General features: G+C 46.2%; 2 protein-coding genes across 8 annotated transcripts in view; one reads left to right on the top strand and one right to left on the bottom strand.

Moving 5' to 3' along the window:
- The window catches only part of DMTF1 (cyclin D binding myb like transcription factor 1), a 43,923-nt gene extending 38,945 nt beyond the window's left edge, over positions 1 to 4,978 (top strand). For 3 of the 4 annotated variants that reach the window (XM_027102716.1, XM_027102714.1, XM_027102713.1), the window contains 4 exons: positions 1,909 to 2,064; positions 2,611 to 2,988; positions 3,567 to 3,714; positions 3,867 to 4,978. In XM_027102716.1, the coding sequence (XP_026958517.1) occupies positions 1,909 to 2,064; positions 2,611 to 2,988; positions 3,567 to 3,714; positions 3,867 to 3,976 (792 nt within the window). In that variant the 3' untranslated portion in view covers positions 3,977 to 4,978. The remainder of the gene's footprint in view (positions 1 to 1,908; positions 2,065 to 2,610; positions 2,989 to 3,566; positions 3,715 to 3,866) is intronic. The other variant, XM_027102715.1, reaches the window with a different exon arrangement.
- An 11-nt stretch (positions 4,979 to 4,989) lies between these two features.
- TMEM243 (transmembrane protein 243) lies at positions 4,990 to 26,408 on the bottom strand. Of its 4 annotated transcripts, XM_027102719.1 has the most exons (6): positions 26,194 to 26,408; positions 25,362 to 25,647; positions 22,867 to 22,990; positions 8,042 to 8,092; positions 6,893 to 6,997; positions 4,990 to 5,598 (listed from the first exon to the last, which is right to left on the bottom strand). In XM_027102719.1, the coding sequence occupies exons 3-6, from the start codon at positions 22,942 to 22,944 to the stop codon at positions 5,476 to 5,478; spliced, it is 357 nt and encodes a 118-aa protein (XP_026958520.1). In that variant the 5' UTR covers positions 22,945 to 22,990; positions 25,362 to 25,647; positions 26,194 to 26,408; the 3' UTR covers positions 4,990 to 5,475. The 4 variants fall into 4 exon arrangements, with proteins under 4 accessions (XP_026958520.1, XP_026958518.1, XP_026958519.1 ...); XM_027102717.1 differs by lacking the exon at positions 22,867 to 22,990 and having other exon boundaries at positions 26,194 to 26,404; XM_027102718.1 differs by lacking the exons at positions 22,867 to 22,990; positions 26,194 to 26,408 and having other exon boundaries at positions 25,362 to 26,169.
- Positions 26,409 to 27,855: the final 1,447 nt, after the last annotated feature.

Genomic DNA, 27,855 nt, shown 5'->3' with positions numbered 1-27,855 from the left:
TCTGTAGACAGAAAACAGATTAGGGGTTAACTATGCTAAGAGGTTTTGGGGAGAGATGGGGCATGACTGCTAATTTAAATGTAATTCCTTGGAGGGGTGGTGATGAAAATTGAAAAGAAAAATGCCCCAGTTCTTTCCCTTCTTTCTAAAATAGGTAAACCCAGAATTATTAGCTCATTTTTCATGAAGAATATATAAAGTATATTTTATTTAAATTATGTCAAGATTTATTTGCTGTGAAGAACATAAGGGGTATTAGTGCAACAGTTTATTTATCCTATCCACAGCCAAATCTCATAGGAATGGCCCACCTAGCAAAAGGTTCTTTTGTTGTTGTTGTTGTACACGGGCCTCTCACTGTTGCGGCCTCTCCCGTTGCGGAGCACAGGCTCCAGACACGCAGGCTCAGCGGCCATGGCTCATGGGCCCAGCCACTCCGCGGCACACGGGATCCTCCTGGACCGGGGCACAAACCCGTGTCCCCTGCATTGGCAGGCGGACTCGCAACCACTGCGCCACCAGGGAAGCCCCAAAAGGTTCTCTTTTGGATCTCCTACTAGGCCACTTGCTTAACTTAAGTCTCGGTTTCCTAATCCATTGGTCTCCAAAATAGGGATGTGTAAGAAGACCATTTGCCATAGGTAGAAAACAACTTCGCTTTTCTGCCACCTCACCCACCCTTTCCCCCTGGCCTAATAAACAATATATACACATATATTTAGGGTATGTGTTCAGGTTTTAACTTACAGGGTCACAATCAAATACTTAGAGACTCTTATTTATAAATAAAACATGATAATAGTGCCTCAGCTTCAAAAAATTATGAGCATTAAATGTATTTAAGCATATTAAATAAAATACATGTATATGATATACATGTACATGTAAAGTATTTATTATACTGCCTGATCATATGTGATTAATAAATACAACCTTTAGGAAAACAGCTAGCTTTCACTTTTATAGAGAGGGAGGGGAAAAAGTGAGTTGAGTCCCCATTGTGTGCCAGGCACCATCACAATCATTTCTAATCCTCAACAAACCTTTCTATGACAAGTAGTTACTGTATCTGCTTTAGCATTACAGAAACCTAGATTCAGTGAGTCAGTAGCCAGGAGAGCTGCTGTGGCCTAAGTCCACAAGACCACATCAGACTAAAGAACCCAGGCTATACGACTTTAACTTCCAGCTCTATTCTAAGTGCAAAAACTTTTCCTTCGGAGTGTTAGGATAAACCAAACTCAGATTATCACGTAGAAGCTTATGGTTGTGAAACGTGTGTTGTTGTTCAATAGTTTTGTTACACTTTCATAAAAGATCTCAAAAGATAAACGTACTGTCAGTGAAACAGCTTTTCAATTAGAAGTTTTTTCTTTCAATGAACACTAATTGCTATTTCTATACATTTTCTCTGAACATAAAAAAATTTCCTAAAATTATACTATGAAAAAAATCTATTCAAGTAAGTAAACACTGCCATAGTGCCTTTTGGAAAATGTGAAGCTTTTTTAACTGGGAGACTGCTAGTTTTTATGTGCTGCAGAGAAGGGATAAAGAGGGGAGACGAGGCATGCTGGATTACTGTGCTAGAAACAGTGGCTTATGAGACCATGTCTTGGACTGAAACAGATAGCTGAGACCAGACCATAGACATACAGGGAGTGAAGAGTAGGATCAGGCCTTTCCTCTGTTAAAGCTGCAGGCCGAGAAATGACTTACAACAGATAAATGGTCCAGGATGTTATACCCTTCATTTTATTATTTGCCCCTTCCTGATTGGTAAGTACATTTGTGGCTAGTAAATTAAAGTCCCCGTTTTGGATGTAAAGCTAGACTTAATGGGTACTAAGTGTACTTACTCAGTGGTTTGATGCACCTGTGTTGATCTTATTTTTCTTCTTCCTTCAGTCTTTCCATTTACAGCCCACTGGCACTCCAGGCACCTACCTACTTCAAACAAGCTCAAGCCAAGGTCTTCCGCTAACTCTTACTGCTAGTCCCACAGTAACCCTGGCGGCTGCCGCTCCCGCTTCTCCTGAACAGATCATCGTCCATGCTTTATCTGTATGTCACCTTCCATAAATTCCTTGATTTTTCTAGTTTCTGTAGAAAAGACTCGCTAACTGATAAGTACCACCAGAGATGGACTCATGTGCCTTCAATTACAATATCTTGGGGGAGGGGGAAATAAATTTTGAGCTCCTTTCAAACACTTCAGTATCGATACCTGTTAGGGACCAGGATTAGTTGATACAAAATATAAGAGCCAATACTAATGTAGTCCATATATTTAAACAATTCTTCCTACCACTGTTGTCCCAGGAGCAATGTTTTACACCTTCACTGGGGTACATCCCTTGTTCCCTGGGTCTCCTTACATGACATGGACTTCCGTTAGGGGAAAAGGGATATTACGAGAGCAGAGGCCCCACTGTGTAAAGAATAGGGTTCTAGAAAAACAGTGATAAGAACACTGAAGTTCCAGAGGTGAGAGAGAGGCATGAAGGGGACAATAGGGTACCACTTATAAATATCATTTGTTGTCTATAACTTTAGTCTGGTGGGTACTTTTTCATTTTGCCACTGATCGTTTTCTTTAACATTTTATAGCCAGAACATTTGTTGAACACAAGTGACAACGTCACAGTGCAGTGTCACACACCAAGAGTCATCATTCAGACAGTTGCCACAGAAGACATCACCTCTTCCATATCGCAAGCAGAACTGACAGTGGATAGTGAAATTCACTCATCTGATTTTCCTGAGCCTCCAGATGCCCTAGAAGCAGACACTTTCCCAGATGAAATTCATCAGCCTAAGATTACTGTAGAGCCATCATTTAATGATGCTCATATATCCAGATTCAGTGACCAAAATAGCACAGAACTGATGAACAGTGTTATGGTCAGAACAGAAGAAGAAATCTCTGGCACCCACCTTAAACAAGAGGACGCACCCTCCCCTTTAACCCGGGCTTATGTTACTGAGGTAAGTTGCACTTAAGGAAATAGCCTTAAGCCTCAAACCTGCAGTTTGGGAAAAGCCTAGAAATCATTTATGGAAAGATGTCCTCAGTACCTCCTATTTTCTTTAGACACACAAAATAAAGCACAAACCCCTACCTGACCTGAAGTATCATTCAACCAGCAGTGTTGCTCTTACCACAGTTCCTCACTAAAACCTTTCCTTCTCCACACCCTATAGACTGAGAAATGTTTGTTGGAACCCATGGAAGCATTTTCCTGAGGATGGTTTGTAACAGGTCTTTGCGGTTCAGTTTAGGAACCTCATCCCACAGTGTTACAGCTTTGTTTCTTCTATATTCAGGGTCTATAGCTGAATTGGTTCTTTAAAATTATTTTTTGCTAGTATGTAATACATTGGGGTATGAGGTTATTACTTTTGTCCATTTTAAGACCTTAACTTTGATTTCTTTTAATTTTAACTTTAAAGTGGGATAATATTTGAAAGTTAAGTCCCTTCAAGCCTAAATATGTTTGGAGAATTAAGGAAAACTAATAAGGAATATGAGACAGAATCTCATTTTTTTAATTATTATTACTTAGGATTTAGGGTCTCCTACCATAGAAGAACAAGTTGATCAAACAACAATTGATGATGAAACGATACTTATCGTTCCTTCACCACATGGCTTTATCCAGACATCTGATGTTATAGATACTGAATCTGTCTTGCCTTTGACAACACTAACAGGTACTGTAACTCCTTCGAGTGCCTGATAAATCTTAAGGTGGAAATCTGCTTGTTGAATTTTCACTTTGGTAGAAGAACACTTACTCTAAATTCTTGACATGGATTAGAGGATATATATATTTAAGATTAACTTGAAACTTATCTCATTACAGATCCCATATTCCAACATCATCGAGAAGAATCAAACATCATTGGATCATCTCTTGGCAGTCCTGTTTCAGAAGACTCAAAAGATGTTGAGGATTTGGTAAACTGTCATTAGGTAATTCTTAGAAACAGGTAGTTCAGGCAAAGAAGCCACACTGTTAATTACAACATCTCCAAAGAAATAGGAGCAACCCCCAAGAGGCTTAATTTACCATTCCTCTGGCTTTTAAATAGCTACAGTGCTCAAGCCACATACAGTGTTGCTGCTATGACTTTTTACCTCTTTTAAATATATCATCTGAGGTCTAGTCTTATGACAGTGTAGCTGAGTGGACCACTGGGGTCTCTCTTAACTGTAGAGATCCTAGTGATCAGTGTTACTTGTCAGCGGGGAATTTCATTCACTTTAGCTGAGAGAAGTTTAAAATCACCAAAGCTTAACTACTGTTTTAAAAGCAGTAATATTCATCTCTAAAGATCAGACATGGCACTCTATCCAGTCTCAGATAGGCCTGTTTATATTTCAGAGAAGCTACATCACCATGGTCTAGAGCTTACCAGTGACCTTCTCCACAAAGCTTATCTTCTAAGTAGTTTGAGACTTGGGGTGTGGTGGTTACTTTTGGTTTACCCATTGCTGGCAGTGGGAGCTGATTTAGGCTGGGCGAAGAGGAAAGCATTAAGAGAATTAAGAAAATTCACTACAGGCTTCTTTGTTTTAATATGGATGAGAATAGGAAGACAAAATTCATGAGAAGCTAAGAGTTTTCACCCCCTCAGAACCCACTGTCATCAGTTTACAGAGTTAGCACTTTGAAGTAAAACTAAATGGGAAAGGAAGTAAAGTTGCCTATCCTATGCCATGACCTTTTATTACATGTCTTGCTATGTAAGTTACCCAGGAAATAGTTGAGGAGAGGATCAGAGTTTGCCGTTCACTTAGTGCATTAACTGATGGGGGTTTGATATAATATAACTTCTCCCTCTCAGGCAATTTAAAAAAACAAAATTTGCTTCTGTAATGAAAGGAAACAAATCAAGAGTCATTCCTATACCAGAGAAGGTCAAGCCAAAATTAGCCTCTAGGGCTTTAATGAATATGACCCCTATAGAAAAGGCAAAACAAACTTGTATAAATTATTTTATTTATTATTGTAATTAGATTTACACAATCAAAGTTGTCTTTTCACCGTCTTGTGTTTTTTGTTAACGTGAAATTGTAGTTATAAGCAAAAGTTGGTTGCCTAGGGAACAATAATTGTATATTCAGTTTAACAGAAATAAAAGAGTATTTGTCTTAAAATGCAAGATTGTTTGTTGCATAGCCTTTCACCATGCAATTCCATTATAAAAAATTTTAATTTCAAAAGTGAAAATGACTTGTGCTGTTTGAGCTTTAAGGGGGAATGTTTAAGTGCAACATCAGCTCCTTAAAGAAAAAGCAAAGGATCTAGGATATGTCTCCCCTGCAAGAGGGAATTTAGATTTAAAATTAACATGAAAATCATGTATCAGACTTATGCAGGAGATTGTTCAGCATACCTTATCCAGTTCTTATTCAAGTCCAAATATATAGCTTTGAAGAGACCTGGTAAGTATTTCTCCTTGGCAGACTCACTTTCCCACATCATGGAAGTACAAATTCGCACATATACATAACATGATGATAGAAAATAAGATATAGTAAATTAGGTTTCTAAATTTCGGTTCTAAGTCTCCTTGTCGATACCAGTAGATCTAAAAGAAGAAGAATTAAATAAAAGTTTAAGTAATAGCACTGGGCTGAATATTAAAAATTTAAAATACAACTAATTCTTTTCCACTGTGACCAATTTTATCCATATATACTTTTTCCCCCTGAATTTTGAGACTAATGCAGCCAGAATTTTATTCTTATTCTTTATAATTCAAGTGGTACCAAGTGAGTTTCCATATCCAAGACCATACTTTATTCTTGCATTCTCAGTTAACCTTGTTCAATGTTTAAACCAAGAGTCCACAGTCATTTGGCAGGTCATCCAAGAACAGATATTTTAAATATATTTGAGTAAAACGTACAGCTCTTTTAGGTACTGGAAGGGAGGACAACTTTTTAACTTATTCAAACTGCCAACAAAACTAGGGCTTTACACGTGCATATATTTGGTTTCAACTAGATCAATGTCAGTCACTTCTGGCTTTCGGCTGGGAGTGAGAGGAGAGCATCTCTGGTAGCTTTTTTCCCAAGGCTCTCAAAGTGGGACGGGCCAATTCTTCCCTCAGGTCATAGGAATATAGCAGAATCAGTGAGTTTGAATCTGGGAAATGTCCTCTGGTTTAACTTTAACTCAGATAAGCCCATTATTATGATTTAAACCTTATGTGAGTCAGAACAATTATCTTTAAGAGTTTACTGCTTTAATTCTGCCTCTCCTCAAGGGAAATGAAAACAACAGCCAGCTAATGAAATGACCGAACACTTGGCAAATACCCAACTGGGAGTCCACCACCATCTTTATTTCTTTACCTAAAAGAAAGGCTTCTTTGTAGTAAAACCGAACATTCTTGTGAAAAAGGTACAACTGTAGCTTTAGGTTTCCAGAGATTTTGGTGTTAAGTACTTTCATTTGGGGAGATAAAGCTCAAAGATTAAAACAAACTAGTTTTGTAATTATTAGAAACAGAGGAGTAATGGCATTTCCCAAAGCCTGTTGGGCTTTGTACGTAGTTCTTGAAGGAAGATGAATTAAATACATCACATCAAATCTTTGGCGACCTAAGTCTTTTTTTTGTTTGTTTGCTATCAAGGGAGCGGAGTTTCCTTTTAGGGTTACAAGGTTACAACTCTGGGATTTAGGAGATAAATAAACTCAGATTCAAAAAAAACTCTGCAATTTAACATTGAGAATTGTGACATGCTTTGGGGGAGAGGGGTGGCATATAATTAGAGACACCCTTTTATACAGATTGTCTACCAGAGCTGGGAGTTCTGCCCTACCTAGGCACCTTCAGCCCTCAAGGATACTGAATTTAAATTCTAAACAGTACTCACAAGTATGCAGGCAGTAATACTACTCAAAGAGATGCAGACAGCAAAAAATATATTCAGTGGTTTTGGAGGTAGTTGAGGGAAAACAAAAGCACTGATCAGCGTTACCTGTATGAAGAGAAATTATGTCAGGCCTCAGGAGTAATTCCCAGACTTGGTTAGACTGGCATTTAGGCAATGTAATAGTATAAAATGCTTCACATTGTAAAATGATATCTACCACCACGTTTGCCTTCTGGAATGTTAATATTTAATAAAATATTAAAATACCTTCAATTGTGCTATTTCTTTTAGTACTTCTACTTAACCTTCCTAACCTTTTCCTCCTTTATGAGAGGAGACAAACCACCACAGAACAGTAAAACTAGCCAACCTCAAAATAACCTCTTTATCAAAGATTAGATAGCATTTAAACCTCATCCCCAGGATTAACAACTACACTGAAAAGTTCTAAACTTCTTGTTATTTTGAATACTCCAGCAAAAAAATATAACCAAAACTGTTTTTGCTTAACATGAAAAATTCTAAAAAGGTTTCTGATATCCTATAGTTCTCTTTCTACCTTAGATATAACATTTTACCCATTCTTTTTATTAAGAAGTCATGGAGACAAACTTCACTAAAATCCTCTTATATTTAATGAAAATGTGCCAAAGAAATGTCATTCTCAGACCGGGAAAGGTAGCTTTGTTTTATTTTATTGTGATAGCACCAAGCTGTAGTATACAGGATGAAAAATTAAAATCTTTTAAAACCAAAGGATAATGAACATGCTTCAAGAACAAAATAAAAGTAAAGGCCTGAGCAGAAATGGGGAAGCTGTGGGTTATGTACAGAAGAGAGTTACTGGCAGCCACTGACACAGTACAGATTTACTAGGCAAACCCAGGAGACCAAGTTATTTGATTTGTGCTAGTTCACCTTCAGCCAGGGGGTGAGAGTGGAAATCAATTAGCTACTCCACTTACCAAGTGCAGTTTTGTTTAAGTGTCAACAAAATTGAAAGCATTACTTTAACTAGGATTGGAATATTCCACTTGCTCATGTACTGGCCCCTTCTATTTTTTTTTTTTTTGGAGAGTTGATTGAACCACAATATTAAGGTTTTCAAAACTTGGGCTAAGAGCCTGGGTGAGACACAAAGATACTTACTAGAATCAACAAGGATGTTAAGCTGCCAACAACTAAATTGATGATTCGATCCTGAAAGAGAAAAGAGGTTTTGAGCCATATGATAAGCCCATGGCACTTTAGAAAGATACAAGGCAAGGCATTATGGTGTTTCAGAATGGAGGAACCAGGATCCTGCCCCTCTGAGCTTCACACAAACAACGGCCAGAAGGGCAGAGTGTACTGAGCCACCGGAGTAGAGTAGGTATTTGGGGAAGATGGACAACTAACTGGAGAAGTCTGGTTTTTATTTGGCTGCACCAGGTCTCTTAGTTGTGGCATACGTGATCTTCGTTGCGGCACGTGGGCTTTCTTTGTTGCAGCATGTGGGACTAGTTCCCTGACCGGAGATCGAACCTGGGGCTCCCTAAACTGGGAGCACGGAGTCTTAACCATGGACCACTAGGGAAGTCCCTGGAGAAGGTTTCTTGAAGGGACAGGACGTTTTTACATTAGGGCCTCTTGAAGACTGGGAAGGCCTGGATGGGGAAGGGAGGCTTACAGATAATCCACAAGCTGCTGGAACAGTACTAGCAGAAGCAAAGGGACAGGAGCATGGGATGGCCAGCCGAGAGCCTTGGTGAAAACAGTAAGAAACCAGGCTTAGATGACGTCAAGTGCCATCGTGAGCTTGGACCTATTTGTGATACAGCTTAAGTGTCCTTGCTTAATGTAATCTAAAAGTAAACGCAACGTAGAATCATCTGAATGAGGAGCCTGGGGTTCTACCCTTCGAGATTTCTTGTTGCTCCCATCCCTACCCCAACCAACTCCAAAGAATGGTTTGAAAAACTGATCTGATCCAATCCTGATTTTACAGGTTAAGGTAAATTTAGGTCCAGTGAGTGTTGTTAAATTATTTGCCTAAAATCATACAGCAGGTTAGAAGCAACTCTGAAATAGGATATCTAAATCAGGGTCACTGGCTAGATGGTTTCAGTTACAGGAACTGAAAAGTTAAAGTATTAGTAATATAAAAATAGTAGTAGTATATACTAATAATGTATAATGTGTATTAGGTTGATAGAACTTATTTACAGAGCTTACAGAATAAGGTGGTAAGGGTTTAACACCTGATGAGGAAACACTACCTTATGGCCAATGAGAATATCAGGTAATCTTAGTTCTGAAAAGTCAAAGCTGAAGTCTTTCAAGAATCAGTCTTAAAGACTGTTTTGGCAACGTCTGAGCAAAGAACAGCAGGATACAGAATATGAGCAGCCAGAAAACAAAAGCTCAGAGACGGGAAGGGCACAGGAACCTGCATTCCCAAGTTCTCTGCTTCTAAAGGTAAGAATCCAAAGAAGAGCCAGGCAAGCAAAGCTGGGAGGGAAGAGTGAAGCAAAGCCACGTGTATCTGGTGTCCCTGACCTCACCAGGGATAAACCACACTCCAGACCAAGGCCACTGCAATTCAAATGTTACACAGCACAAAGGAAGCTGAACTACTCCAGCCACACCCTTACTAAGCTTGAGGTCTTATCACCACGTCAGCTAGATAAGACAACACAGCAGACGCAAGAGTCTGAAACTAGGACCATGTGTTAGGCAAGAGACCCAGGGACAAATCACTGATCACTGTTAACTTATTCCCACACAAGACATGTGTATTTAACATAAAATGTGTTAACGGACAACCCATTTGTGAGAAACCCATTGTTTCTGCCTTGTGAAAAAGTTTCAACTCAACTCTTCTGGTCTATTCTAAGAAGTCAAGAGTATTTGCTCCCATCTCCTTATGAGCTCCAGGTATTGGCAACAGTCTGTAAAGGTGTGCGCATACCTCACAAGAGCTCTTACCAATAGAGGCCAGTGAAGAGGTTCAGGTGAGAGGGAGCCAACATGAATCACTATTCTCCAAATGGTACAGCAAGTTTGCCAACCAGGATCGAAATGGGGAGGGGAGAGGGGTATAATGGTGAACAGATGGTGCCTACGCCAAAAGCTTTTGTATACCTTCTAAAAAATCCTGGGGTGAAATGATACTATGACTATTTTACAGGTGGCCACACAGGCTCCGGGAAATAGCTTGCCCCAAATCTCAGTACCAATAAGTGATGGAAACAGGATTCAATGCAACAGCAGATTCCATGTATACTTCTCAGGGAAACAGCAGCCTAGCATGCTAACTGCTGGTCTAGACAAAGAGATCACGTTGCAAAGAGCACCCCATTAGCAAAGTACTACAGTAAAGTGTTTATCTTTCAGGAATGAAGACTTCCTCGTAAGTGGTTGTTTTAGACTGTTGAACTTATCCATGGAAGGCTAACTGGTTTCAATCATTTATGAAAATACATCTAATCTTTAATGAATACTTTGCTGCTTGCCTTCTAGACAGTCCACTGTCTAGAATCCCAAATCATCTTCATGAATATCAGGTATTCTACTGTTAAGATACAGTCTCTCTGGGACTCCCAAGATGGGACAAACTATTTAGAAGACGGCAGAACTGTTTCTCACAGGGTCTCCTTTCTCCAAGCCAAGGCCTTGGCTTTAGGCCTTCTGCTGTTGAAGTAACCAGGAATCCAGACCAAAGAAATAGCAGAGTTAACTCTGGAAGGCCTCCTACTTCCTTCTAAACGCTTGCTACGCAGAGTGGTCTGTGGCCCAGCAGCACCGGCACCACATGAGAGCCTGTAAAAAATGCAGAACCTTGGGCCTTGCCCCAGATCTACTGAATCAGAATCTACATTTTAACAAGAGCCTCACATGATCTGTGTGCACATTTAAATTTGTGAAGCACTGCTCTAAAGTTTAGAGTCGAAGCTAAACCATTTTGAATACTGCTAAGTTCAAATCACAAAGTGGAGACCCCTCTCCAGGCCCAGAGCTGTTTCTTCAGGGCTTTAGCAGCTCCCCCTGCTTCCAGTCTCCAAAGGTAGAATAATAGAGAATAATTAAATCGCCCGTTGATTAGCATTTCAAAGGGCAGTGTTAGAGCTAATATGCTCCAAGTCAGAATCAGAGTTATCTCCATATCAGAAGCTAGTTTCTATTAACTCAGTTACTCTATGTCTCACAAAAACTAGCTGTCTCCTCCCGTTTTATTATTGCCCTATTTCCATCTAACAAAACCATTCTCCCTACCAGAGCTTTACACTTTGTACTGCTTATTCTCACTCCCTAAGGAAGTCCAGCAGGACCAGAATCAGCCTTAATGTTTTTTTGTTTTTTGTTTTTGCGGTACGCGGGCCTCTCACTGTTGTGGCCTCTCCCGTTGCGGAGCACAGGCTCCGGACGTGCAGGCTCAGCGGCCATGGCTCACGGGCCCAGCCGCTCCGCAGCATGTGGGATCTTCCCGGACTGGGGCACGAACCTGTGTCCCCTGCATCGGCAGGCGGACTCTCAACCACTGCGCCACCAAGGAAGCCCCAGCCTTAATCTTCATCCGCAGAGATGACAGGACAGGGAATTCGCTGTCTTCCCACAGACATCGACTCAGCAACAGGCTGAGAAACAGTCTTACCTCACATACATGGATTTATGTATGTGAGCACTTGAACATACATACACAAACATATATAGCTTCGAGAGGGACTCAGCATACATTACCTCTTAAGGCATTTATTTATTCAGTTAAACATTATCTCAATTATCTCAGTAAAGCTGAAAAAAAATTATCTACTATATCCCAGATGCAAATACAACCGCAAATAAAACCATCTCTACCCTCCAGAAGTTCACACAACGCAGAGCGAAAGCGGGCACGAAGGATGTTACAAAAAAAGAAGCTGCGAGGGAAAGGGCTGGGATGCGATGCACAGGTGGAGAGAGCAGCCTGAGCCCAAGAGGCGCGTCTTTGTCTTCCTTTGAAATGGGGAAGGAGAAAACGATGGTTGTGCCTACAATGTGTCTGTACCTGGGATGAGAGAAGGTTAACTCTGTGAAGCAGTAAGGAATACGTTATCTCCATTTACCAATGAGTAACTGGGTTCAGTCAGACCAATTTGCCCAAGGTCATACAGCCAGATAATGGCTAAAGTCTCCCTTTCAATGCTCTTTGCAAAAGTGAGCAGTTCAAAAGGTCTAAGAATCCTTAGACTAATACATATGGGCCCGGAAATGAGAGTTAGGAGACCAAGGTTCTCATCTCACTGACTAGCTAGGTGACTTCAAAAGGATCCCCTAACCCATCTGGATCTATCACATGAGAGGACTGGGCTGATATCTGGTCCTGTCCAGTTTTGACAATTTATGGCTCTGGATCATCAGCTTCAGGCGGCACCTGGGCCAGAGCAGACCTATTCCCCAGCAATCAAAAGGCACAGGAGCCCCCCGAGATTGCTTGGTCAGCCATTAACCAGCACCCTGATACAAAACAAATCTCCAAATTCATTTCAAATGCTCCGGTGGTTAATGGTGGTTCTGGGAACATCCCAAATACCCCAAAGCTGGCATCTGTCCTCAGCAACCAGGAAAAACCCCGGCTCTGGACAGCCTGGAACACTAACAGGTAAAAGCACGCTTCCATTTCCACAGTCATTTGTTTCGCCTGCTTCCAAAACGGACCTAAAGCTTGGGCTATCACAGCAAAACCCTAACCCACTCAAGCAACAGTAAAAAGAGCATGGCAGGGCTTCCCTGGTGGCGCAGTGGTTGACAGTCCGCCTGCCGATGCAGGGGACGTGGGTTCGTGCCCCGGTCCAGGAGGATCCCACATGCCGCAGAGCGGCTGGGCCCGTGAGCCATGGCCGCTAAGACTGCGCGTACGGAGGCTGTGCTCCGTGGCGGGAGAGGCCACAACAGTGAGAGCCCAGCGTACTGCAAAAAAAAAAAAAAAAGAGCATGGCAAAATTCCTAAAGGGATCTGGGGACTAGAAAGAAGGAGTAAAAGGATTTACAAGGAAAAGTCTGAGTAAAGAAAACTTTTCTAAGTTCAAATGTTAGTACTAAGATTCCTGGCAGCCAAGAAGGAAGTACAATGGGTTTCAAAGCTCTCACTAATGACAGTAAGCGCACTGCATCATTAGAACAGGCAAACTTCTCCTGGATCTAAGAAGAGTTTGTTGCACGGGTCTAGGCAAATTCTGGGAGGCAGAAAGTGCAGCTACTTCATACATAATTGCTTCTTATATTGACACGTAAAAATAGCTGAAGGCATAATGTCCCCAAAAGAGTGAGACGCGGGCTGAGAAGTGGGATGGCTGAAATGCCACACACCCAATTTAACTGCTCATCCTTCAGAGCGCAGCCCAGACATCGCCTCCACTGTAAACCCTTTCTGGACAGCTTCCTTGGGCACTCCTCAGGACGGGAGATGCCCCTGCCTCAGGGCTCCCGGGTCACGTGGCCCAGACTTTACACTTACGGAGTCACTGGCTGTCTCCTCCATTAGGACTGGAAGTTAATTAACCGTGGGGGAAGGCAGCCGGGAGGCTGGCATGCTGCCGGCCGGTGCTCTGAGAATGATGCTTAAGTAACAGAACCATAAATGGAAGTGACCGACGGCATTTTCCTTAGAGCGCCTCTTACCAGGAGAGGCTACTCACCACTCATCCGGGGCCTGACTTGTCAGAAATCTCAGCTTCTGGTCAGAAGACAGCTTGGCCTCACTGGTCCAGGACAGACACGCAACACCACCGCAGAAGCCACAGCCTGGCCCTGCAGCCCAAGAGGCCGAGCCCTCACGGTGCTTCCCGGGCCAATGGCCCCATGGTAATACCAGGAGTAAACCATGGGCACCTCCAGGTCGGGGTTTCCCGAACCTGAGGACAGAAGCCCAGCCACTCATTGCCACAGCAGCAAGCACTAGTTTCAGAGGCACGACAGCAACTCCCGCCCAGGAGCCGGTCCTTCCGCAGGGCTGCTCAGCACTCCCAGGGAGAAGCTATGCAAAACAGAAAGCTCCTTGCAGGAAAGGAAAACCCTGCATGGACAACACCACGAGAAAATTCCCTTACACGCCCTGGAGGGAGGAGGGAGGGTGGGGGAAGACTGAGAATTCCGGTTTTGTGTTACTTCCACCTTCCTCTGCGACTCCATCAAAGTCCTCAGACAACATCACAGGCAGCCCTACAGACCCCATCCCTCCCCAAGTGCACTCCGGGTCAATCTTCACCCTCCGCACCTTCGAGTTCTCTGTCAGCCACCCCACCACCCCCTGAAACCCGTTCCATCTGAGCAAAGTACTTCCTGGTCCACACACAAGAGTTCTCCCGTGCCCTGGACTTCCCCTGCTGCCTCTGCCTCTCAACTTTCTCCCCAACAGAGCCTGTGCCACCCACATACTCATCCCAGGGTCACTGGGCCAGGAAGGAGTCGGGGTGGGGGGGGGTGGGCAAGGCATTTCCTGCTCCCCAGGCCAGAATGAGATGGCAGTTTCAATAATATCCTCTGCTATGGTCTGAAAGTTTGTATCCCTCCAAAACTGCTAGTTGAAATCCTAATGGCTAATGTTGACAACAGTAGGAGGTGGGGCCTTTGGGAGGTATGTAGGTCATGAGGGTGGAGCCCTCACAAGTGGGATTAGTGCCCTTATAAAAGAGGATCCAGAGAGCTCCCTACCCCTTCCACCAGGTGAGGACACAAACAGAAGTCTACAACCCAGAAGAAGGCCCTCATCCAACCATGCTGGCATTCTGACTTGGGACTTCTAGAACTGAAAGAAAGAAATGTTTGTTGTTTGTAAGTCACTCAGTCTGTGTGGTATTCTGTTACAGCAGTCCAGACAGACAAAAACATCCTCTATTTTTAAGATGTATGTCCCTGGCAGTCTCATGCCAACTTCTTCCCTTCCTCTTCTCAGCAAGCTCAATTATTTCAGCACCCATTTGGCCAAATCCCTCTCCTCCAACCGTCTCCTCCACTGCCCCTAAGCCTGGTCTTCCTCGGCATCCACTGACTACATCATTCCCAATCTGTCACACCAAAGACCTAACCTGACCATGGAGTCGGCAGTTTCAGCAACGCCCAGAGCCTCTCTGGTGGATGTGTTCATCTGCTCTTGATGCTTTGAAAACCCAGTCCCGAGTCACTCCCAAACCCTCAGCCACTTCCAGGCTCTGGTGCTAAGTCTTGCTGTGAAGCCTTTCAACTATCCTACCTGTTAACTGCCAGTTTACTTGTCTGTCTCCTCCTCCACACTGTAAGGCCTGGGAGGCTGAGGGCCATGTCCTCCTTGTTCACTGCTGGGTTCTGGGCCACTGCCCATGACTGCAACCCAGCCCAATGCTGCACCCTCCAAGCTGTGTACCCCACAAGGCCTGCGCCCACCCAGAGGCAGGAGCACCTCTGTCTCACTCAGACAAAGCCAAGCCATGTGGCTGTGGGAGCTGCCACTACCCAGAGTGGAGAGACTTCTGAATCTACAAAGGTGCCACTGTACCAGTGGGTGGGGAGACACCAGACATTTCCTTCTGCCAACCCTCTAGATATTCCCAGCATATATAAGATATTCAAATATTAGCTGAAAAAACAAACTAACTGTGTTACTACAAATTCATGTATTCAGCTGGGCTTTCACTGTATTTTCATGGCCTTTTATTTTGAGTTGACTTTCGCAGTTGCTCTCCAGGAAGTGGTTTGAAGCTCCACCTCCACTCAGGTTCCCAGTCTCACTCTTGAAGCCTGTCCGTCAGCAGACATCTTTACAAAAAAAAAAAAAAAAAAAAAAAAGATGCTGAGAAAAAGAAGAACTCCCCCCGCCCCCCATTTCCACTCCTTCCAGCCTGAAGAGGACCGGAGGGCAGCCTGTTCCTCTGCCAATCCTGCACCCATTCCCTGGCCTTATTAGTTATCTCTGTCCTCATATCTATGCTGAATCTCTCCCTCATGGAGTCCATCTCTGGCCCCCAAATCTCAACCCCTCCAACATCAGAACAGCCTTCCCTCCATCCTGCTTCCCACCTTGATGTTTGGCATCTATTCTCCACCCTTTTTACACGCTTAGTGTAAGGAAGTTAGGAACGAAATAAAACAGGGTAAATGAAGAGTGACCAGAGTGGAGCTGGGGGCTATTTTTAAAAAGAAGGTCAAGGAATCCTCCTGTTTGAGCGGGGACCTTTTAAAGAAAAAGGAACGAGACATGCAAGGATCTAGGAGAAGTGTACTGCAAACAAGGCAGTGCAGCAAGTGCAAAGGCCCTGAGGCAGGAGTGAGCTCGGAAACTGGAAGACAAAGTAGGCTAGGATGACTGAAGCTAGTAAGGAAAAGAAAGGGAAGAGCAAGGATTTGTGTAGTGCCTTTCTATCCTCCTTGTAGTACATATATGCTCCATGAGAAAAGATGCCCTCTCCAGCATACGGCACATGTCCCAGGATGCAGTACACACACAATTAAGCATTGAATCAAAGCACACATACATGCACACTCAACAACCGACAGCCTCCAGAAGACAACTATACTTAGCACAGCACTCAAGGCTCCTCCCCCGGCCCAGGCTTTCCTCTGACCATCCCTCCCAAGTTCTAGAGTCTGCTTGCAATGGAACACTCACAGTTCCCTCCCCCTTCCCGGCACTTTCCTGCTCCCACCTCTTCAACACAGTTGGACCTCCTGCTTGGGATTCCCGGTCACCTCCTCCTGTCAAATCTTACTCCTGATTCTGGGTCTAAAAATCAAAAGCAGTCTGACCCGATGTCCCCAGTAGAATTATCCCCTTCCTCCACGCTCCCTGGCACTTTGCTCCTCCTTTCATTAAAGGGCTCGACCCCATGTTCATCTTCCTTGTGCACAAGATCTTCAGGTCCCGGAAGACAGTGATTATCTTCTCTTGTGAGGGAAAGAGAAGAAAGGCAATCCAATCAGCATGTAGTAAACATACAAGGAGGGGACTTCCCTGGTGGCGCAATGGTTAAGTATCCACCTGCCAATGCAGGGGACACGGGTTCGAGCCCTGCTCCGGGAAGATCCCACATGCCGCGAAGCAACTAGGCCCGTGAGCCACAACTACTGAGCCCGCAAGCCACAACTACTGAGCCCACATGCCACAACTACTGAAGCCCGCGCGCCTAGAGCCCGTGCTCCGCAACAAGAGAAGCCACCACAGTGAGAAGCCCATGCACCGCAATGAAGAGTAGCCCCCGCCTGCTGCAACTAGAGAAAGCCCGCGCGCAGCAACGGAGACCCAATGCAGCCGAAAGAGAAAGAAAGAAATTTATTTAAAAAAAAAAAAAAAAAAAAGTGATTTTCCTTTTCTTCTTCCAAGTCCCAGGGGAAAACGTCTTGTCAGGAAAGCTCTGGAAATGGCCCAGTCAGCAGCCTAAGGGACAGCTGTCTTGGGACGGACACAGTGAGAGGACGTGACACATGGGAGGAGGTTTGGGCCCCTCGGAAGCAAGAAACCTCAGGCCTTGCCAGGGGGTCTCCTCAGTTCCCCCAGAGCTGCGTGGCCCTCAACAGGCAGGAGCTTCTCCCCAACACCGTGGCCGGAGGCAGCCCTGGAGACAGTGTCCCCAGGGTGAAGCAAGGAGACAGCTGACTCTGCGAATGGCGAGCCCGGGTCACGGGGCTGCTGTCCTGAGGCTTCGCAGAGAACCCTGGGAGTAGTGGCACGTGAGAAAAGCTTATGAGACTCACACACACCCATACTCGCCCACTCTCATGCTCTGAGCTCTCAAATGCACCAGGGCCTCCACGGCTGCCTGTAGCTCTGAACACCGACCTCTCCCTCGGGTCCCTCCAGAGAAGGTACATGTATGGACACTTTGAAACATTTCCCTTATTTCACAGATTCACGTTCTGAAGCATCTTGCAGTTGTGAATATTTCTGTCATACCCATCCTGCCAGATTCTCCTCCCCACAGGAGGAGAACACTTGAAATATATTATTCACAGTTAGGCATACTTGAAATAGATTATTTTCATTGAAGCATCACTTAGGGAAATGAGATCACAGTAAAAATACAAAATAAACCTACTCCACATGTTTAAGGACCAAAATGATCCCTAGAGTCGGTAGCACAGGAAGTGCCGGATCTTTATGTGCTCCAACCTTCAGAACTGGGAGGCCCAGAGCAAGGGCTAGGACGTCAGGAGCCTGGCAGACCTGATTTACATCTATTCTCCCACCACATGCCTGCTTGTGGCCTTGGGGAAGTCACTTAACTCTGAAGCCGAAGTTTCCATATTTGTACAAATAAATCCATATTTGTACAACGGTCGAACACGCAGGGTTGCTGTTAGGAATCGGAGATAATACACGTAAAGCCCTAGAACAGAGTGCCATTTAGCGGAGTCAGTAAACGGCTGCTCACGTTAGTATTATTTCTACCTCATCTATTGGGGCATCTTACCAACAAGATTAGGTCCTCAGAGATGAGTGGGACCCAGACCCTCTCCCAGACCCTGGCCCCCATTTCTAGGGGCCACATTCCATCATCCCCATAGGGACACTCAAGTTTGTCAACCCACGTTGTCCTTATGGCAGTGCAGAAAATATGGTCACATTATACCTACACATGAACTATGGACTGACCCCAAGAAAAAGAAATGGCTCAATTTAGTAGACCCAGTCTATTACCACAGAGCTGCAGAAACCTTGTCTACGGAGGGAAAAACTCAGCAGACCACCAGCTTCTGCGAGGCCAGGGCTCAGTTTAAGTTTTTTATACAGTACTGTGTTATGTTTATGGCCTCTTTGCTGAAGCTCAGCCAGGAGAGGAGAGAGTGACGCCCTTAACTGCACGAGAGCGTGAAGCACCCCTTCCTGTTTTGGTACCCAGCGCTCCAGGTTTTTGAACACGAGCCCCCGCCTTCTACTGATGGTTTAGAATGTCCCAAAAAAGCAGGTTACTTTTTAGTGATGCTAGATGCTCACTTCACTTAAAATTTAATATAACTAAGAATATAACAAAAAAGAAGCAGACTCACAGAGAACAAACTAGTGGTTACCAGTGGGGAGAGGGAAGCGGGGAGGGGCAAGATAAGGGCAGGGGATGAAGAGGCACAAACTTTTAGGTATAAAATAAGCTACAAAGATATATTGTACAACATGCGGAATATAGCAAATATTTTGTAATAACTATAAATGGACTGTAACCTTTAAAAATTGTAAATCTCTTTACTGTACACCTGTAACCTACAAAATATTGCACATCAAGTATACTTCAATTTAAAAAAAAACTTAATATATATAAAATCCAGAACTAGGTAAGGCACTATGCCGAGTGCTAGAAACGCTGGAGAAATAAGGCAACTGGCTCCTACCCTCAAGGAGCTTAGACTCTGGCCGGGGAGGCAAGATCTATACAAATCCCTCACAGCACAAGGAGTAAATACCAGGAGACGTCTCTGACCACCAGGGTCGTAGGAGGGAAGCACGGATGCAGACTGGGTCGTGAGGGAGGTTCGAAGGTGGGAAATTAGACTGGGCAGGATTCCGATATGTGGGGAAGAGAGGGTGCTACGGCAAGAAGAAGAGCATTTGCCAAGAGCAGGGAGGCAGCTCAAGGCAAGGGATCCATGGAGAGGTGCCAGTCTGGACTGGGCATCCACAGAGCAACGGTGAAGACCAGGGATGTCAGCCTCCCTATTCGCCAGCATCCTCTGAAGAGCCTTCTCAAAATACGAACGCCTGAGTGCAACCCCCTGAGATCCCCAGTCCTCTGGTCTAGGGGTGGGGGAGGAAAAGACTTATTAGAGCAGGAAAGAAGAAAGTCCTGGCGTCTATCAGCCTGCACCGTTTCTCCAGCACGAGAAATGGCAACTAAAAGTGGTTTGGCCGCCTGGATGACAGGCAAGGGGACAACAGATCCGATCCCCTGGGCGACTAGCTCTGCTTTGAGGGAGACAGGTGTTGTGCTCAGAGAATCACCCAGAAGTTGTGTCAAGAGGCTGGAAGCCCGCACCCCTCGGAGGACAGCCTTTGGGGCCCTGGGCAGGCGGAGGGGCGGCAGGCAGACACAACAATCCTAACCACAGCTTTGTTCTTAATGAAGCAACAACCCTCACCTCCAAACGGAAAAGGGCAAGAAGTAGCATTCTCACCTTACACTACTACTTGCAGAAGCCAAATGCTCCAATTCTGAATGGTCTGAATTCGACTACACGTCATCAAAAGACCTTGATTTTCACTGTTTTTGTTTATTTGCTTTTTTTTTGCAGGGAGAGGAGGAAAGGATCAGGAAAGTGCTTTAGAACATGGAACTTTCGCCTTTGGAACCAAACATCTGAGCCTCGGGACCCACTAACTTGCTCCCTACACGGAAGGTCCCCCTCTGTTATCTGACTCCAGTGTATGCGCCTTCCTCCAATGTCACTCACTTTTCTTACATCACATCCAAGTAGAAATAAAGGGGCAAGAACGGTCACCACCCTTCTCAGAGGATGAATCACTTATTATTAGTGAAAATCAATAGAAGAGGCTGGTCCAGGAACCGGCTTACACTACATTCCAAGGAATGAAGTACTCCCCCCTCGCCCATTCGCAGTAGCTGTTTCGATACCGGTTTGCCCTCTTCCCCACAGAGAACCATCCTGCCTCTCCCCGCTAGGTTCACCAATCCACTGGCTGAAACTGATTTCGGATGATTCCGCAGCCAGCCAGCGAATCAAGAGATCAAGATCGACTCACAAGCCCTGAGGATAACTTAAAGCCTTTCCATTACCCAGACAGAAAGATGGCCCAAAGGAAATTTTAAAGGCAGGCACGGACAAGAGAGGGGGGAATACCTCCAGGTTAGAGTTCATACTAGGAAGGGAGGAGCAGGGGATAGGTTCCTAGAGTGACATTTCCCGAAGCGGGTTCTGTGGACACTCAGCTCAGGCCTGCTGAGGCTGAGCGGGGGTGCAAGGTAAGAACGGAGTAAGGCACTGACTGTGCCAGTGACCAAAGGCCAGCCACCGAAACAGCACAGGAAGTGGTACTCGCCCTCCCTCTCCAGCCACGGTCTCAGTGAACATGAGCACATTTTAAAGGTTCTGAGAAGTCCCGCAACAAAGAAAAATGTTTCACGATCGTGACTATACAACCACCGTGACTGATAATTCACTCGCCTTAGAACTGCACTACCCAACACGGGAGTACCAGCTGTATGCGGTCACTGAGCGCCTGAAGTAGCCAGTCCAAACCGAGATGGGCTGTGAGTGAAAATACACGCTGCATTTCAAAGGCTTAGTGCGAAAAAAAGGACGGAAAATTATCTCCACTTTTCATATTGAGTACATATTGAAATGATAGCATTTTAGATGTATGGAATTAAGCATATTATTAAAATTAACTGCCTCTCTTTATACTTTGTAAATATATGGCTACTAGGACATTGAAAATCACATACATGGCTCATCTTATATTTCTACTGGGTCGCGCTCCTTCAGAAAGTGCTAAGCAACAGCACATGCTCAGAAACCTCAGATACACTGTATTATCGTGGCATTTGTGCCACATTTGTTTTCCCCCGAAAGAGATGTGTTACATCCCAGAACTGGGGATGGAATAAAAACAGACAAAGAAAGCATCTGGACATTCTGACCAGGCTTGATGTGACAGCCCACCTAGCAATATGTGATTCCAAAGGTATCAAGGAACGACTATCCTTCCTCTCCTGGTCTATTATCCCTTAGATGTTTACGTAACAACAGAAAACTGTTTTGCTTTACCTTTCGCTCCAAGGCTGTATCTGTAAAGTTATTCCTAAACATCACGCTAAAGACTGAATAAATCTGGAGTTTGGTATCCTTCAGGGACTGCCCACGAGGGTGCTGCTCCAGGCCCAATGGGTTGTGTATCTCTATAGCAGATGCTAGTATCTTTCACTCACTCCATGACTTTGGGCAAACCACTTCACCTCCTTCCTGTGGAAGCGCCAAGTATGTGAACGTCCACAGGGCCTTCTGGACAATGTGACCCAGACAGTGTAAGTCACCTCACCATTTACTATCCTAGTCAACTCGTGAAACATCACCAGAGGAGAACCAGTTGTGTGACTCAACACGTAGCCTGCTTTGTAGTGCAGCTCCCCTGCTTGTGAAACAGCAGTAACAACACCCACCTCACAGAAGAACTGGGTGATCAAACAAGGGAACGCTGAATGCAGAGCACGCTGCCCGGCACTGAGGAAACACAACTTCCCTCCAGACTCTGCTCCGTGCACTTCAGTCATCTTGGCCATAGAGGGAGAGGCTGGCCCTAAACCTCTCGTCCTTTCTAGGCTTAAAATTAACAGGCTATCTCTGGTCAGTTGTTAAAAGGCAAATAAGATTACTAAAACCTCAGAAGACCTGTCAGAATAGGACAGGAAGTGGGCTTTCCCTTTCTGGATTCTCTTCCTCAGAGGCGAAAGCACGTTGGGAGCACACACATGCAGGGGCCAGTGAAGGGTTTCCCAGGGTCCCGGGAAAGCCTCCCTGCTCTGGCAGTGACTGCCCTCCAGTGGAATGGCTCCACTGTAACGTGTCCTATCCTTTCACTATTGAGGTCCCATCCCTGTGCGCTGCCCACTCAGGTCCTCAAAATCATTTGCTGTCATTGAAGACAGATGCCTCGGGCTTCCCTGGTGGCACAGTGGTTAAGAATCCGCCTGGCAATGCAGGGGACACGGGTTCAAGCCCTGGTCCGGGAAGACACCACATGCCGTGGAGCAACTAAGCCCGTGCGCCACAACTACTGAGCCTGCGCTCTAGAGCCCATGAGCCACAACTACTGAAGCCCGCGTGCCTAGAGCCCGTGATCCCCAACAAGAGTAGCCACCGCAGTGAGAAGCCCGCGCACCGCAACAAAGAGTAGCCCCACTCGCCGCAACTAGAGAACGCCCGTGCACAACAATGAAGACCCAACACGGCCAAAAATAAATAAATTAAAATAAATTAAAACAAAAAATAAAGACAGACGCCTCTCCTTCCTCGGATACAGCATCTCAATTTATACAAACCATGATGCTTCTTCCTATCCTCAGACCAGAAGTCTCTCTGCTTTCTCCATTCTGTACAATTTCTGTATGTCCAATCATTCTGTCAGCCCCACAGAGGAAACTGAAGGAAGCAATTCTGAGAGATCTGGAAATATATATTATTCTTATTTTTTTTCCCTCTGAGTAGCTGATTCTACTGTTATGACGCCTAAAATTGCCTAAGTAATGCTAGAGGTGTATGCTCTTGGATTAAATAAATCTGCAATAAACAGAGATACATTTGGAATAGTCAATTTCTTGGATGGGTTTCAAATAGATCATAGGCAACAGGGAAACTTACAGTCATTGAGGCCCAAGTGAGTCAGAAACATCAATATTTCTAAGTGTCTCTATAAATCAACAAGTCCCTTATGGAGTCATCTACCTCAGTATTCAGGGATCAAAGGAGGTCAGAGGTCTGCATCACCCAGAACCCCAACCTGTGCACCAAGGTATGTAGAGGAGACACTGAACTTCTTGGCTCTCAGGACAGTTGGGCAGCCAGATGCCCTGGGTCCGACCCCTTCAAGCAGCTAGCTGCCTCCATTCTCCAGGCCCCAAATCCTCTCCTAATCAAACCCCAATTTAGGGGCATCCATATCTGAAAGCCGAAGGCTACCAGACACTCTGAATGTAGAATCCATCCTCTAAGATCTTCCCCAAGCTTCCCAAAGTGACCACTTTCTCCCTGGTACCCCAACATGCCCCCTCTACCCCCTCTCATAGCACAGATCCAACTGCATCACGTTTGTTCACATATTTCCCCCATCTACCTGGGTTCCTCAGACGCCCCAGGGCCTATCACATAATGCTCAATAATGTTAGCTGACGGGAACTCCCTGGAGGTCCAGTGGTTAGGACTTGGCACTTTCACTGCTGAGGGACCGGGTTCAATCCCTGGTGGGGAACTAAGATCCCACAAGCCGTGCGGCCAAAAAAACTTAAATTAAATTTTTAAAAAATAATAAAATGTCAGGGACTTCTCTGGTGCTGCAGTGGTTAAGAATCTGCCTGCCAATGCAGGGGACATGGGTTCGATCCCTGGTCCAGGAAGATCCCACATGTCGCGGAGCAACGGAGCCCGTGAGCCACAACTACTGAGCCTGCGCTCTAGAACCCGCGAGCCACAACCACTGAGCCCGCGTGCTGCAACTACTGAAGTCTGCGTGCCTAGAGCCCAAGCTCTGCAACAAGAGAAGCCACCGCAAGGAGAAGCCCGGGCACCACAATGAAGCCCGGGCACCACAATGCCCCGCTCGTCGCAACTAGAGAAAGCCCACGCGCAGCAACGAAGACCCAGCACGGCCAAAAATAAATAAAATAAAATAAATTCTAAAAAGTAAGTAAATAAAAAATGTTAGCAGAAACAGGAATATCTACTGGACCAGAGCCGTGCTTCTCAAAAGCAGATGTCTGTGGGCTGGGAATATGCAAAGTCACAGGATAAACAAGGAGCAACTTCTTAGACATAAAGCTTAAAACATTTTCTTATAAAGTCCCTTTGAGAAGAGAAAGCAAAATCCACATGGAGTTAAAAAAAAGAAATAAAGTAGTATTCTCCTGGCAGGCTGGCAGCTTCCAAATTCAGGGTCATGCCCCAGGCTGTCGGGTGTACAAGTTCCCTATCCTTTCTGCTAAAGAGGTCCCTGACTAAGCTGAGAAACCCAAGAAGCTCTGGACTCCATATGTGCCCTACTTTCTGAGAGGCTGAAAGTACTTTGTCAAGGGTCAAAGATCACCAATGCCACTTTCTAGGTAAAAAAAAAAACCAAACAAAACAGGCTAATCTTGCCCAAACGACTCAGAAAGTTAATGCTGGGGACAGGAAAAGAGCTCTCTTCAATTACTGGCCCAGGACATCACATGAATAAGCTTGTAAGAAGACATTATACTTTTTAAAAGCCTAAAATAATGTACTACTAGCTTGTTTGGGCCTGAGACACTTTGATCACTTCCTGGAATGGAGTCCCATCAAAGAAACCCTCATTTCACGCCTCTCCTCTTTTCCTCTGCTCGGCTGCCTCAGCAGTAAACTCTTAAGGGCTCTAGATAAACACGAAACAGAAGCACCTCTCTTGGGCTCTTACGGAAGCCTCAGGTGCACACCTGAAGCCTCTTGAAGGTCAGCACTCCAGCTGGACCAGCGGATGTGCAAACACCATGACCACCTGGCCTTGGGGAAGAGGGCTTTCGCACTCCCGTTTCGGACCCCCCGCAGCCCAGAACTTTCTGAACTTTTCTCCACTACCAGCCTTCAAGGCTCTTGGCCAGCCCGGTCCCAAAGAGGAAGCCGAGGGGCAGCGCAAGTACCTTGAGAGGAATGAAGCGGGGTTGAAGGCACTTTCTTGCTCCAAGGGCCTTCAGGGGCCGCAGAAGGACCCAGCAGGGCTCCGGGTCGGGAGGGAGCGGGAAAGGGGAGGGTGCGGACAGACACACAAACACAAGCACCCAGGCCCCGAGTCCCGGGCCGCACTCACCTTGGCCGACGTCTCTCCGAACAGAGGTCTGTTGTCGAGCCCACTGGTGCCGTAGGTCCTGGTGGAAAAGTCCTCCATTTTAGGGTTTCTTCACTGTCCCGAAGCCACTCAAAGCCGAGCCAGCATTGCCTCCCGAAGTCCCGGGTCTACGACTCGCGGCGCCGCCGGTCACCGAGCGCTCATAGCCGAAGCCCAAGGGGGCCAGAGTCCCGGCGGCGGGGGTGGACGCTCAGACCCACGGGACGAGGCCGCTCCGCCCGAGCCCCGCTCCCCTCATCTTGAACAGCTGCCGCAAGAAGTGAACAGAAACAGATACAGCGTGGCCGCCCCGCCCGGCGGCTCCCGCTTCCCCAAATCTCAGCGCCCGGGCCGCAGGGCTCGCGCTGCAGCTCACGGAGCAAATCGGCTTCCCCGGAGCTCCCCGCTTCCCCGCCCTCGCCACTCCTCTCTGTGACACGGTCATTTCTCGTGCTTTCTAAATGTTCTGGTGATCCCTTCACTATCGGGGCGGGGAGGGGGGCGAAGTTTTCCTGGAAGAAGGCATTACCAGCCCTCTGCACCGCTCCACCCCTCTCGCCCCAGTGGCCAGCGGCAAGAAGTGAAGCCGCCGGAGCAGAGCCGAGCGCTCCGCGCGCCCCTCCCACAGCGCTCTGGGATCAGGTCGCGGCGGCGCCGAGCGACTCGGATCCCCGCTCAGGTGTTGCCTGTACGCGAGGGCCGGCGCGCCTCCCGCAACTCCCCTGGAGCTGTCGGGGCAGGAGGAGGGGATCCCGCCTCGGCCCGGCACGGGCCGACCACCCTCCCGGAAGCGCCCCGCGCCCGCAGGCCAAACCTCGGCGTCCCCAGCCGCCCGCTCGCTGGGGAGTCCTGGTCGCACTAGGGAGCACGGGTCCCGGTCCACGCCGACGCCGGGAGGCGGAGCAGAGACTCCGGGGGCGTCGCGGAGCGAAAGACTTTCCGGCTGGCAGAGAGCGGGCGCGCCGGCCGGGCAGTGCGCGCCGGGTCCCCGGGCCGCTCCCCGGTCGGGACCCGCTGCCACCGTCGCAAACCGACTCGGCCCGCCCAGGCCACGTCACGGCCGAGGCCGCCAATCCCGCGTGCCGAGGCGCCGCATTGGCTGCGGGGCTTTATTTCTAGAGGTGCCAGTTTATTCCCCGCTGGGCGGCCGATCTCCTGCGCTCCTTGTTTCTCAGCCTCTTAGTAATTAGCGCCTGCGCGACCCACGTGGGCTGAGCACATTTCGGAAGATAGCCTTGCAGTGGGCTGAAACTTGTTAAAAACAACCAGCCTGCTTTAACCACCCCAGTCTTTGCACCACTAGCACGGAAAGGGGGTCGTTGATAAATATGGTTTAGGGTTGTTTGTATGTTTGTCCTGTGTTAGGGAACCTATGTCCTGGACAGTGACGGTCGGGAGGTAATACGTGCTTAGGTATGTCTTGGACTTGTCCACTCATCCTGCTGCTGCTGCTGCTGATTAAGCATATATATGCAGCCACAGAGAACCAACCCGTCGTTATGTCAGCCTCTTCGGGTTTGAGAACGTGGAGAACCGGAGGTGGACAGGCCCCCTAGGCAACATAGCGTCACTCTACATTTGGGATCATTTATAAGTATTAGGAAACGAATGCAACCACGCTAGGTACCCTGGACACTACGGCTCCTACACTGAAGAAAGCTGTGACTACATTTGTTTGCAAGGAGAGCCCGTGTTGCAACATTGTAGCCCTGTGACACTTAGAATCCAAGCAAAGATTCCACGTGGTCCCTCTAGAGTTTGGGACAAAGGATTAGGACAAGGGACGGACTAAGAGCCACAGAGCTACAGATGTGAAATTTGCAACACTGAGTAGAACTGGGCATGGTGCCTATCTGATCTACCAGTATTTTATAAATCATCTTCTCTTTGTTCAGGACTTTTTGTTCTAAGAGGAATGCTACACAATCTTGCACCCAGTTCCATTAGAAGTTAGACCCAATAAAGAATTTTAAGTCACTCACATGCTACCACATTCATTCGACAAATACTTCTGAGAACCCGCTCTGTACCAGGCAACCACCAGACAGGGTAATACAGTAATCAAGAGACAGTCAAGATCATATTGTTGAGGCTGGAGTGCAGATAGAGACATGTGATTACAGTGTAGAGAAAGGAGGAGGTACAGTGGAGTGACTAATAGCACAAGCTTTGAGGTTGATCATATCTGCCCTCAAACCCTGATGCCACCATCTACAAGCAATGTGATCTTGGGAAAGTTACCTAACATCTAAACTCTCTTGAGCTCCTTCCTATGTAAAAAGTGAAGATAATAAAAAATGGAACTAGAATATCTAACTTCAACCTTTTTTTTTTTTAATAATCTAATAGAGAATATTTCAGACACCTGGCAAGTAAGTATCCAAATGGTAGTTGTCATCAATGGTGACGAGTGCTGTGATCTGGACACTAGGGGTGCTATGGAGATATATGGGAGGGCACCCACCAGATTCAGGTG

The sequence above is a fragment of the Aethalodelphis obliquidens genome, unplaced genomic scaffold (assembly GCF_003676395.1).
Source record: "Aethalodelphis obliquidens isolate GAN/ISIS:26980383/991018 unplaced genomic scaffold, ASM367639v1 scaffold5, whole genome shotgun sequence".
NCBI classification, from domain to species: domain Eukaryota; kingdom Metazoa; phylum Chordata; class Mammalia; order Artiodactyla; family Delphinidae; genus Aethalodelphis; species Aethalodelphis obliquidens.
Note: the sequence above shows the minus strand (reverse complement) of the source record. Positions and strands in the feature narration are given on the sequence as shown.

Excerpts from the sequence above, each read along its gene's own strand:
- TMEM243 (XM_027102719.1), bottom strand. The coding sequence starts at position 22,944 with ATGATTGGACATACAGAAATTGTACAGAATGGAGAAAGCAGAGAGACT. Across the intron at positions 8,093-22,866 it reads GGATAGGAAGAAGCATCATG|GATCGAATCATCAATTTAGT; the intron begins GTTTGTATAAAT and ends TTTCTCTTTCAG. Across the intron at positions 5,599-6,892 it reads GTATTACTGCCTGCATACTT|ATCTACTGGTATCGACAAGG; the intron begins GTGAGTACTGTT and ends TTCTTCTTTTAG.